The sequence below is a fragment of the Aphanomyces astaci genome (genome assembly GCF_000520075.1).
Source record: "Aphanomyces astaci strain APO3 unplaced genomic scaffold supercont1.143, whole genome shotgun sequence".
NCBI classification, from domain to species: domain Eukaryota; phylum Oomycota; class Saprolegniomycetes; order Saprolegniales; family Verrucalvaceae; genus Aphanomyces; species Aphanomyces astaci.
The window spans coordinates 42,612-54,573 of NW_009798406.1; the positions used below are offsets into that span (position 1 = coordinate 42,612).

The 11,962-nt window shown below is 48.2% G+C and overlaps 5 protein-coding genes and 1 non-coding gene across 11 annotated transcripts in view; 5 read left to right on the plus strand and 1 right to left on the minus strand.

The window, feature by feature from the left end:
• Positions 1–535: 535 nt before the first annotated feature.
• On the plus strand, positions 536–615 carry H257_18200. The gene has a single exon. It is a non-coding gene; the product is annotated as a tRNA-Leu (tRNA).
• Positions 616–3,846: 3,231 nt separating this feature from the next.
• Positions 3,847–4,794, plus strand: H257_18201 (hypothetical protein; the record flags this gene model as incomplete). The annotated part of the gene is made up of 3 exons (XM_009847215.1): positions 3,847–4,087; positions 4,162–4,238; positions 4,534–4,794. 3 exons carry the CDS (start codon positions 3,847–3,849, stop codon positions 4,792–4,794), a joined length of 579 nt encoding a protein of 192 aa, XP_009845517.1.
• Positions 4,795–4,821: 27 nt separating this feature from the next.
• H257_18202 (hypothetical protein) lies at positions 4,822–5,113 on the plus strand (the record flags this gene model as incomplete). Its single annotated transcript, XM_009847216.1, has 2 exons — positions 4,822–4,873; positions 4,953–5,113. 2 exons carry the CDS (start codon positions 4,822–4,824, stop codon positions 5,111–5,113), a joined length of 213 nt encoding a protein of 70 aa, XP_009845518.1.
• Positions 5,114–5,851: 738 nt separating this feature from the next.
• Positions 5,852–9,341, plus strand: H257_18203 (hypothetical protein). 6 transcript variants are annotated; one of them, XM_009847221.1, is made up of 11 exons: positions 5,852–6,184; positions 6,266–6,311; positions 6,633–6,817; positions 6,934–7,002; positions 7,086–7,180; positions 7,232–7,409; positions 7,500–7,800; positions 8,117–8,535; positions 8,585–8,716; positions 8,979–9,160; positions 9,212–9,341. In XM_009847221.1, exons 1-10 carry the CDS (start codon positions 5,870–5,872, stop codon positions 9,003–9,005), a joined length of 1,767 nt encoding a protein of 588 aa, XP_009845523.1. In that variant the 5' UTR covers positions 5,852–5,869; the 3' UTR covers positions 9,006–9,160; positions 9,212–9,341. The 6 variants fall into 6 exon arrangements, with proteins under 6 accessions (XP_009845523.1, XP_009845524.1, XP_009845520.1 ...); XM_009847222.1 differs by having other exon boundaries at positions 9,219–9,341; XM_009847218.1 differs by having other exon boundaries at positions 6,266–6,435; positions 8,117–8,716.
• Positions 9,342–9,881: 540 nt separating this feature from the next.
• H257_18204 (hypothetical protein) lies at positions 9,882–10,273 on the minus strand (the record flags this gene model as incomplete). The annotated part of the gene is made up of 2 exons (XM_009847223.1): positions 9,882–10,161; positions 10,233–10,273. The coding sequence occupies 2 exons, from the start codon at positions 10,271–10,273 to the stop codon at positions 9,882–9,884; spliced, it is 321 nt and encodes a 106-aa protein (XP_009845525.1).
• Positions 10,274–10,956: 683 nt separating this feature from the next.
• H257_18205 (hypothetical protein) overlaps positions 10,957–11,962 on the plus strand; it is a gene marked incomplete at both ends in the record, with an annotated part of 3,213 nt that continues 2,207 nt past the window's right edge. Inside the window, 2 exons of the mRNA XM_009847224.1 lie at positions 10,957–11,028; positions 11,121–11,948. Coding sequence (XP_009845526.1) covers positions 10,957–11,028; positions 11,121–11,948 — 900 coding nt within the window. The remainder of the gene's footprint in view (positions 11,029–11,120; positions 11,949–11,962) is intronic.

Here is an 11,962-nt window from a genome sequence, read left to right on the forward strand (position 1 = left end):
AATGTACGATTCTGCTTGGTGCAAATCGTCTATTTTGATTCAGGCTACTTCTAGACTTTTTCACTAAAAAGATTCGACATCCTTCAAAAAATATGGGTTTACAAACTTTTTTATCACAGATCTTAGGAATCAAAGTCCCGTCGGCCTCGCAAAATCCACGTTAACATCGTTAAAACCGTACATTCATGTTGCTATTGACTTTATGTTTAGAATGACAGCAGCTGTATATTCTGAGCTCAAATACGAATTTGAATGGGGAAAATTGTGTCACGTTAAATGAAGCGTAGCTACCAGTGGTTTCACTCGTGTCGCAACCGCGAACAGCGTATTTGCGAACAAATATGTGGACGTGAGAACACCAGTGCGTTTTCCTGCGATGTATCTGAATGATATTATCCATGTGATGCGACATGCTCAAACTTTAATCAAGTCAAAACAGCGACATTAAGCCAAAAAGCAAATGTGATCTTTCTTGTAGGACCGAGTAGAATGGATTGTGAAAACGGCTTGTGAAAACGAGGTATACTTCAGCGTTGATCAATTGGCCGAGCGGTCTAAGGCGCCAGTTTAAGGCACTGGTCTGAAAGGGCGTGGGTTCGAATCCCACATTGGTCACTTCTTTTTCTCCATCGTACACAATATTCTTGCCACCGTTATTAACTGCTTATAGGAAGTTTGAACCACGCAACAAAAACATGTGAGGACATATCACTGGTAGCCGACACGTCACGTTGTCCAGGAAAAATGAACTGTGGCGAATACCATCCCCACAAGCGTTTGCGGAAGCGACCAGGGTGAAACGCTTGAAGTATCGTTTGGGTCCACCCGTTGTCTCATCACATGGTACGAGTGCTTCGATCGAGAACGAAATGCAGTTTTATCAATGTTGTATATCCGTCAAAGTGCTGTTCAACGACATGTTTGACCATGGTGCAATACAACCCTCTCACGCTGTTTCAATCCTCTGCGTTCCGAACCCTTGAGACGCTTTGGCTTCTCGTTGAGGGATCTGTGGTGTCCATGGAGAAATCGCTTCTAAAAAAACCACCCGATTGGACACATACATCGTTGGCAACCGTGATGAGTAGTGCGTGACGCGTGGTGACATACCCCTTGAGCACGCATTGTAAGGACAGCGACAATCAATCTCAGTCGCACGTACTATGGCATACTGAACCCTCTACGTCAAGAAGATGAGAGACAACGACGACATGGTTGGTTCCACATCACCCCGGTCCCTCGTCGTTGTTGCATTCCCGTGCGAAGAGCACCTTGGGAACAAACCGGTTCTAAACAGAACCGGTTTGGTTTCTATCTACATACATCTCGCCTCGAATCGTTTGCTCAATCGTCAAGCCTGCACGCAGTCCTGATCGGTGCAACACGCTATGACGATGGAACGGTTTGTCGTGACAGCCACCAACGCCCAGGTCAAACTTCTTCGCATTGTAGGTTGGATTTGGACGTCAATATACCGCCATATTTGATTCCAATGCAGTAATCATCGATTGCTTCGAATACTCCTACTTACTGTTTTGATGTCCATGGGTTGGTCGTCGAAGGGCACGTCATTCCTTCCCGGCATTGATGTTTTTGATGACCCGTACAAACTTGCGGTTTTTGTTCCTACAATTCGCAGTTCTTGTCTATGAACTCATCCGTGCGGTTAACAAATGATCCATAGAAAAGATATTTTTGGGTGTCCGTATTCCAACAATCCAATCACTGTTGGAGAGCAAACGAGCAGTGTACTGTTTATCAACAGGGTTTAGCCACGTCTTGGAGTACTTTCCACTGTACTCCATGAGGAAATCTTTGGTGTAAACCTTGGACTGTACAAAGACGCCGAAGCCACTGTTTGGATCTGTAGATTTCATGAACTCCAGAATACAATTCTTATGTCCATGGGAGCCATAGCCTTCGCCCATGTCATCGATTGTTATCGAATCTCTTCATTCTGCTCGTTTCTTGCAAGGGTGTGGTTGTTGAGGGCCCTTTTTTAATTTCTTCATTTCATACTGTATACGGTACAGGTAACGACGGAAATCTTCACCCAGTGTGCTCAAACATAACATGGTACAACACTACAAACAACAAGTCGCTCACAATAACATTACACTCAAAAGTCAACCTCGAAATTTCTATTTACCATACTAAGTCAAAGACCAAGTACCACTGAGCGAAGATGTCGTTATCTACGTTTTAGCACGATGCAATCAATGTTGCACTAACAGGCAAGGCCTCCGTCCCATGGTTTCACATGTGAACGGGCATTGTCTTGCTACATGATGACGTTGTCAGACGGTCTTGCAATCGAACCATCCACCTTGGGCATTCTCCCTGCGAAAACAATCGGCCACTTCACTCGAGTCGTTTACTTGACATCAATCCGCCACTTCACTCGGGTCGTTTACTTGACATCCATTAGTTTCAGCTTGATGTTTCAATTGTACTTTACCATTTGACCGCGTTTGTAGTAATCCTTTAACGTACGGGGGCACGTCAACTGCATGAGCAACGTACAGTACATCAAAGTTGTACGAAATGCTTTCTGTACTGCTCGGATGTGTGCTGGCAGGTCCGTCTACTTTTTCTTGCGACCAAGTCGTCCCTGTGTAGGCTCGACATGCCCTCGAATATCATTTTGCGCCTTGGTAGGTCACCACACAGGGACACGTTCGTACGCTTCCAAATGTTGGTTATGTGTACCGATTGCGGCCAAATATGTAGTGGCTATGTAAACACTCGTATTGACAGTGTAAATACTCGTATTCGAACTTGGTGGCCAGAAGCCATTGGGCATGTCGGGGCGCGACATGGCAACACGTCAGGCTTTGGGTTCGCTGTTGTCGGCACGGTTGGCGAGTAGAGCGTAGAGAAACAATGGTCTCATAGGGGCTGACAGTGAAGTTGGAACAGAGTTCGTAGAGTGCATAATGCGGCTGGTTGCTGTAGGCGATGAGGGACTCCACAGGAGTTGTGTCTATTCGATGACGAGTTGATGAATGACTAATAAAGTCGAGGGACGTAGAGGGTGTTGATGGGCAGATCGAAGGCACCAGTGATGATAGGTAGGCAGAATAGGTGGACGGAACACGACCATAACGTTGCTTCACGCATTCAATCAATCGGTAACAATCTGCTCAATTCTACTCAGAGTACCAACTTGCATTTCTTGTTCGTACAGGAGTTCGAAATTCCATTGAAGCTAAACGCGGTTTTTGATATTCCACTCACGATTTTTTTTCGAAGAATCGAAGGACGAAGATTTCAGGAATTTGGCCGAATTCCGAGTTGCTAAAAGCATTTAATGTGAGTTCCTTTCCAGATGACAAAGAAGAAAGTCTGAGTGAAAGATTTTTTACAATTACAATTTGCTCAACTAAACACCAACTTAACATGGCTGTATACTGTATATATCACGACGAAGCTCAAATGATATTATGGTGAACATTTGAAATGGGTGCGGGTGGATTTTTAATGAAAAACTCAGCCAATCATATTGAATGAGTTCTGTACTGTAATACTTGCCGCTTGCACCGCAGCTTCGTCGAGGCATATACCGTACGAGTATCCTCAAAACTCACTTGGCGTGAGGATACTACTACGTAGTACTTCGAAGTACTACGTAGACCTTCCTCCGTTCAGGAATACATGTGTGAAGTTGCTTCGAAAACCATATTTTAGTCAAGAAATCTCGAAAAGTCTTACAAATGCGCTCAATGGACAGCCAACTCGGTCATTTTTTATCCGTCTGCCCTCAAATCACGCGCAAACGCTTGTTCTCGACCCATAGATAGCGTTAGTACAGAAAACGTTCTGGAAGCCCTTCAACGCACGTTGAGCATGGCGAGGACCGTGACCGGTCGTGAACTAGCGGACAACCAAAAAACGGCGTTGTACCATCGACTTCTTCAGCTCAAGAAGAACGGTCATGTTGGTTCCGGGGACATGAAGGAGATCATGCGCACGTTCAATGTCTCGCAACAAACCATATCCCGCATTTGGCTGGGGGGGTGCCAGACTGCTGCTGACACAGGATGCGCCAGGGTTGCGTCAAGAAAGGCCGCTGTGGTGCGCCTCGCAAGTACGATAGGGCCAGCGTACGTGATATCGTCACAAGTGTACCGACGCAACGACGAGCCAACTTCCGGTCTTTAGCGGCTTCATCCGAGATACACAAGACGTCGCTGTGGAATCTGTTCCAGGCAAACATGCTTCACCCCCGCACGAGCCGGGTAAAGCCGATGTTGTTTGCCAAGCAAAAATCCGCCCGCCGGTTAACTTCGTAAAGACCTTTGTGCGTGCGGGTCATGGTGGATCTCGTGTGTGGCATGATATGTTGGACTGTGTGCCTTTTGAAGTGAAGTGATTTTACATCACTCAAATCAACCGCCGTTACTACCTTTGGCACGATGAGCCCATTCCCCAACGCAAAGTTCAATCTAAACGCCACATCACGAAGGTAATGTTTTTATGTGCAGTTGCGCGACCAAGATTTGACTTCGACGGCACGTTCTGTGGGACGGCAAGATTGGACTGTGGCCCATCGTCGAAACCAAGGAGGCAGCACGTCGGACCAAGAACTGTGACCGTGGCACGCCTGTCACTGTCCCCATGACTGTGACGAAGCCGATCTACCGTCGACTGCTTGTTGACAGGGTGATTCCAGCGATTCTAGCGAAGTGGCCAGGACGGCGTGGTGGGACAATTTACCTGCAGCAAGGCAACGCGCGACCCCATATTGCTGTTGACGACGTAGAGGTGTTGGCTGCCGGTCGCAAGATCGACTAGAACATACAGCTGACCGCACAACCAGCGATGAGTCCGGACTTCAACGTCCTGGACCTCGGCTTCTTCAACGCTATCCAAAGTCTGCAGCACCAGACTGCTGTGCGGACAATATATGAACTTATTGCGTCCGTTCAAGACGCATTTTTAACCTGTGGCAGGCCAAGTCTTGGACAAGACCTTTATGACATTACAAAAGGTGATGGAAGAAGCGTTCAAGTTGGAAGGTGACAACGTCTACAAGCTGCCGCATTTGAAGAAGGACATGCAATTGAAGTCTGAAACAGTGGAAAACAGTGGCATTGAGACCTCCATGCGATGAAGACGTGACGCTTGCCCTCGAGACTCTAGAGACTCGTTTGGACGATGAGCACCTCGTTGACGAAATCGTGGGCATGCTTGGCTCAGCGTTGAATATTGTTAACGAGGCTTGAAAGTCTCTAGGTAACATCCAATGTAAACAGCACATCATGCAGTAACTTGTCGTAATTTTTGGCTTTTGAATGAAAATACACCCCACTTATGGTTTCGGCCGAATCTTTCATACAAATGCCTATATATTCTACATGAAAAAAGTTCACACAAGTATTCCTGAACGGAGGAAGTAGGATTTTGGCTTGATTGCGATGTAACGTATTTTTCCTCCTATTTGTGGACAAAGCCTTAAGTGGCGTTGGCCTGTGATTGGCTGCTTGCCACGGTTCATAACCGAATTTTGGCCGAACTTTGCATTACATCAATTGATTTACCTGAAATACTCATTGAAATAGCTTGATATCAACACTTCATTTGGAAGTTTTGCCACGCTAAAAATAGATCCACGCTTTTCTCGTAACGTTAAGCGATTATTCGTCGTAGCGAGCGACAATGAGGCGGCAGATTGACACCAATTGTCCCTCTTTTCAGCCCATATAATCAAACCCAAACTGGAAATCCTGCTACCAATGTACTCCAACTCTAATAAGTTGTGCTCGCAAGAAATTCACTCAACAAGTGCTCAAGCAAGTTCCCTTAAATGGAACTTGCTTAAAATAGCCCCCACTTTAAAACAACTAGGTGGATCGTTTGAGACAACGATATGGCGTCGGAAATCTCAACAAGCTACAGCTCCAGCGCGCGATCAGTCATGGGTGGTCTGTACAGGAAGAAAGGCAGCAGCGGATCCAACTCTCCCAGCGACCACCACCACATCAGCGTTAACTCATCGAAACCCTCCATCTCGTCTGTCGGGGGCTTCTACGTCAGCTTAATGGAAAATGCCAAGACATCATCCCAAGCGCCGTCTTCAACTCGCCCCAAGCAGCAGCACGAACGCATCAAGGCGTCGTCCATCGGACCATGTCCAAAGGACAGCCTGGCCACCTTGGACGCCACGGGCATGGCTTTGCAATCGGTGCGTTTACGATTTCGTCCAAACATAAGTGCTACTCGATATGACGCTTTATCGTTCACATATCTATCCATTTGTACTTAGGCCCAAGCGCTGAGCACGTTTGGTGTTGACCGCGGCGATGTCGACGGTACGGGCATGCATTTATATATGTTAACGTGTAGTAGTAGGAGTACTACTACCGGGGGTTCGTACATGCACAAACCATCGTGCATTTCTTGCCCCACCTTGTTGAATGTAGACAAACTCGTTGGGTATGCTTCCATTGTGGAATGTAGTATCGATATATATGACAATATGGACACATTATTGTATCACTAGCGATGTAAATGCCATAGAGTACTAATTCAATTGGATGGGCGCTTACAAATGTACACTGTGAAGTCCTCCTAGTAGAGTTGTAATTGTTTTCTAACACAATATGGAATATGATGATTGATCTGTATTGTAGGCATTGTCGCGGTGATGCGAGCCAACCCCCAAGACGACCCCACCCAAGTCGTGTGTGTCCAAGAACTTTTGTATGTGCTACGCCACGACCCGTCGGATTTCACACTCCACAAACTCATGACCCACGATATTATTACTTTTCTGTTGAAACTCGTGCGTGAATTTCGTTTCCACGCGGTCCTTCTAGTAAGCCCTACACTATCTCTACTTTTCTGGGCCTTTCCGATGTATATATCTATCTATCTATCTATCTATCTATATACACTCGTGTATACGAATGACGCTTGTGAATAACTATGTAGACAGACATCATGCACGTGATGATGCTACTCGCCAAGTTGGCCGTGGAACATGCCGAAGTGTTGGTTCGGGTAAATACAAATATATATATACTAGTATATATCAATGAATATAATTTTATTCGTTGTAACTTTTATTTTTGAAAATATTTTAGGAATCCGCTGGGGCGTTGATTGCCAAGACCATGGCGCTGCATCCGACCGAAGACCGGTTGCAGCAATACACGACGTCATTGCTCCAGACGTTGCGGTACAACGTACACACGACGTCAATAATCTCTCAGCCACGTATTTCTATTAGAACCACGGCCGTGCCCACAGGCCGAGTTGCTGGCAAACCGGCGGGGTTTGAAATTGCGTTCTTCAACAACGAGTACGCCGCGTCGAATCGGCCGGCCACGACGACGTTGTGGACTCCTGTGACAGGGGAAGGCAGTTGTCACAAGCATCGCGCGAGTCCTCTAGAGCCGTTTCAATTGGTATTATTTAACTCGATCAGCAAGTTGCTAGGCCATTTCCATCTCGTTTGCGGCTGATGCCATCTTGAATATTCACTTGTATGTTGGCAGGTGAGTGCGAAATCGCAGGCGCTGGCCGAGCGCAGTCGAACGCCAGAACTGTCCCATTCGAAACTTCGACGCGTTCTCTCCAGTCCCAAAGTGCCCACGCTGACGGCCCACAACACGACGTTGCTGACCAACGCCTCGTCTGGAACACAGCAACATACGATGGAAAATGAAGAGAATGAACTCGTTGCTGCTACGCCGTTGCTGCTTCGACCGGAGAGTTGCCCGACGTTTGATCAGCTCACGATTGACCTGGCTACTACCGGCGCGACCCCCAAGCCATGGTCGAGCCAGTCCAGTTTGCGTACGTGTATATAATATATATGATATAATATATATATATGATGTATGCGTTTATACAACTGTAGCTTTTATACCGACCGTTGTGGTGCTTCACAGTCAATACCCCCCCTACATCCATACGGAGTGGTTGAATCCACCAGCCCATTTTACTCTATTTGTTGGTGTCAACATGTTTGGCAATCAGTCGCTCGTGTTTCAAATGAAAGCTATAGTAGTTTTTTTTCATACATTGCGTTTTGCGCTTCGTTAGTGGTGTACTTAGTGGTGTACCATGTCTCTGAGCTTGCCACGTCATAACAATCCTGGCGGTATACTAGGTCGCAAGCCAGCGACGTCGGTGAAACGGCTGGCCCCGATGCTGGTGACGACCCCGACATTGGGGGCGTATCGGTCGTCCCCACTGTTTGTCGAGCCTCTGGACACGGCCAAGCGCGTGGATGCCTTGCACGGCCGCATGATGTCGACCAGGGGGCCTTGTCGGCCTAGTATTACTACTACTAATAGTACTAGCCCCCTCTATCCCAACCCCATCGAGCCAACAACCCCGCCTCAACCGTCTTTGTCCAGCCCCAACAACAACAACCATACGATTGGCGAAACCAAACCCAAAGATTTCATCACCAAAGCCAAAGTCAACCCAGAGTCCCTCCGCGACCACCGAGCTGCCAAGTGCTTGCAGCGGTACTTTCGACGCATTCTCAAAACGTCTGTACACCATCAAGCGGCCGCAGCCCTAGTAATACTAACCACCCCCGACGACGACGAGCTACTACACGACCAACTAGGCCAGCGCGACCAAGACGAGTACGTTCTGCGGACGATTCAGGCATCGTTTTGCCGTGGACTGCATGTCCACAGCCAGCACAATTATGACGCCGCACGGGAAGCCTACGAAAGCGCACTGGAATCGAAAACGTGTACGATTAGCCCGTTGTGTATTGGAGTGTCATATGTCGGCCAACGTCATGTCTTTGGTGTGTGTATTCGTCGGACTACTTTTTGTATTTCATTTGTACACATTTCATCATATTCCTGATGGAACGACGACATTGTTGTAAATATATACATATGTATTTGTATCACGTACTATGGGGACAACATATATATACCATGTGGTTTTGTGGCGTATACTAGCCCTATTCGTCCTATGTATGACGAACTATAAATATTTTTTTGCAGGCGTGTCGTTTGCGTCGGTGGTGGTGAACGTCGGCGCGACGTATTTGAGCCAGGGAGAGTACCTTAAGGCGCTGGAGGCGTTTGAAATCGCCCAAAAGATGCACCCCCACCACCCCAAAGCCATGTACAACGCGGGGCTGGCCCACTGGCACTTGGGCCATCCACAGCTGGCCGCGACCAAGGTACTAACTAAACACCAAACGATGTGTGACTTTGTTGATCAATCGACCTAGTTTACAGCCGTGTTGGCAGCCGATCCGTCTCATGCCAAGGCGATCTACGCCCTGCATGTCCTTCACACACAGTTCCACGTTAGTGTATCGTAAAACAGTGTGATAATTATTGTAAAATAGTATGGTTGTGTTTACTAGTATTCTAAACTGGAGCGACATGGAGAATGCATCGACACAACCAAATGTTCAGAAGAATCGACAGAAGTATTTAGCCAATCAGATTGCAGGAGACCATCAAACACTTCAAATTAGTGTGCGAATCCAATTAGTGTGATATCAATCACCACAGGAGCCCTTTTTACATACAAAATTCAGTACAAGAATCGATCGATAGATTTGGCGACTCGGCACAAAAGTCCAAATTAGGGTAAAAGGCAATAATACACGTAGAATGGTCGAAGCGAATGGGTAAGTTGGGTACATAGGTTGAAATAGGGGGCATCGAATTGTGTAAATGACAAGCGAGAAAGGTTCTTATTCAGCCTTCAATTCAAACCCTAGAGGGGAAATCATGGTGGCGATTGTACCTGAGGTGCAAGAACGAGTAAACACTTTAACAATGCGACAATGTATCATCCTTCCGTGACATTACGATACAAATGTTAATCTGTGGTGGCTATTGGTATGTTGATACTTGACTACACTGCAGTACGGGGTACAGTGCAAATGATTACGACACAACACTGGACAACAGCGCCACCATGTCTGGCTTGTCAAAGAGCGAGGCCAAGTCGAGCGGCGTCTGCTGCATGTTGTTCGGATTGTTAGCCCCGGCGCCATACTGGAGCAGCAGACTCACGCAGTCCCCATACCCCAAGTACGCCGCCTTGTGGAGCGCCGTGTTCCCCGACGAATCGCCCACAATCACATTGGCGCCATGACGAAGCAGTAGCTCCAGCGCCTCCACTTGGTGGGCTTCACAGCCCACAGCAAAAAAGCCCACCCAGAGTCTTCGTCGATAAAGTTGACGTCGGTGCCGCTTTCAATCAACGATGCGATGCGATCCGTCACTCCGTCGCACACGGCATCCCGAAGGTCTTCACTTGGGGTGTTGCTGCTCATGTTAACAGTAAAATCTCATTGTTTCGAAACCGTTGCTTGTAGCTCCAAATACCTCACCTCGCTCGATAAAGCTCAACCGTCCTGCCACGTACAGTATACTGTACTGGGATACTATCCCGTGACCTTCAGCTCATATCCCCAACTGCAAATCCACCACCAGGGCAAGAAGTTGCCCCTATGCCCTTTTATTCCACCGTGACTGGCTGCGCTGGCTGGACAACCACAGTCTATTTCTGCCTCGAAGACGCCCTGTCCCCGACAAAATCGTGGCCCACTATGGAGTACTACTACGTAGTAGTAATTCGTAACGTTAGGAAGTATGCTTCAAGTGGGAGATGGTGACGACGACATGGGCGACTACTAGTATACTACTGTATATCGGTAGCCGCACGCATCGTTGGTGGTCTATTACTGTATGTAATAATATTAATAATATACGGAGTATGCTCCAACAACTTGACACACAAAACCCCACCTGTAGTTGATGCTTCGTCATGTTAATGAATGGTTCGTAATGGACTAACCAATCAGATCTAACCAATTTGACCTATGTCAAAGATTGGGCCAAACCCGATGGCAATTCTGCATAGAAACAGCAAGTGAGGTACCGTGGTGTGTGTATCATGCTGTTAATGTAGTTCCACCACTATATTGCCCCATTCGGTGGTGGTTTCACTTTTGCGATGAATTCCGCTGTCACGAGGTCGCTGCCTGTCACGTGCGGCACGCTGTTGGTTGGAACCATCTTGTCGAGCGTTCGTGCTCGTTGGCTGACCGCACCTTCCTCCATCTTCGTCGCACTTGGAGTGGCCACGGGTGTGTTTCGAGTGCTAAACCACGCGCGCAGGTCCGGCAACAGCAAGCTGGCGGCGGCGGCGGCGACGGGATTTTGGAAGTGCTGCTCCAAACGTACTGGGACCACCGTTGCCTCCCTGCGCCCGTGGAGCACCTGCTCGCGCTTGGGACGTGGGACGACGATGCGAGTCGGGTACGCCTCGTGCACGCCGAATGGCTGCCTCCGTCGACTGTGCGAACGCTCGACTACCAGATCAACATCCCAGTGGCCCATCTGGACCGCTTTCGACGCAGCATCCACACGAACGAGCTGACCCGGTGCGCCACCATGCACCCCGACCGCTCATGCCGCCAGTTTGCCATCACAGGCACACTTAATCTGCTCTGTCGAAGCACACAAGTGTTTGTACCATTGCAATGTCTATCGCTTGCCGCGAGTGTTTTCGTAGCCAGGAAACAAACGAGTGTCCAGTGGCCTGCACTGGCCAACAACGTGGGGTGGTCGGTGGTGTTCCTCACTTGGGCCAACATGGCGCCGCTCCTGCTCTCGTGCTCGCTACCTCAGACACGCCACAAACTAACGACGTTGGTGGCGTCCATGTTGCCCTACCTAATGCTGCAAGTGGAACCTCGAAAACGACGCGCCAGTGTGCTCAAAGCCATAGCCTGTTGGACGCTCGTTTCGCTGCAATTACAGGCCACCTCTAGCCGAGTTTGGCGACGATATGTGACAAAATTGTCGCTAGCCAAGCGTATGCCGTGGACGTGGGTCGCCACGGCGGTGTATGGCGCATGCATGACACACATTCTCAACCGACCGCACCTCCAAAGCCACCTCGCAATGCAGTACTTGTTCGGCAAATCCATGCACAAGCCACTAGTAGCAATAGTACA

Coding starts and splice junctions, on each gene's coding strand:
- H257_18203 (XM_009847219.1), top strand. CDS start 5,870: ATGGCGTCGGAAATCTCAACAAGCTACAGCTCCAGCGCGCGATCAGTC. Junction 6,818..6,933: donor GTTTCCACGCGGTCCTTCTA/GTAAGCCCTACA, acceptor ATAACTATGTAG/ACAGACATCATGCACGTGAT. Junction 7,181..7,231: donor TCATTGCTCCAGACGTTGCG/GTACAACGTACA, acceptor TATTTCTATTAG/AACCACGGCCGTGCCCACAG.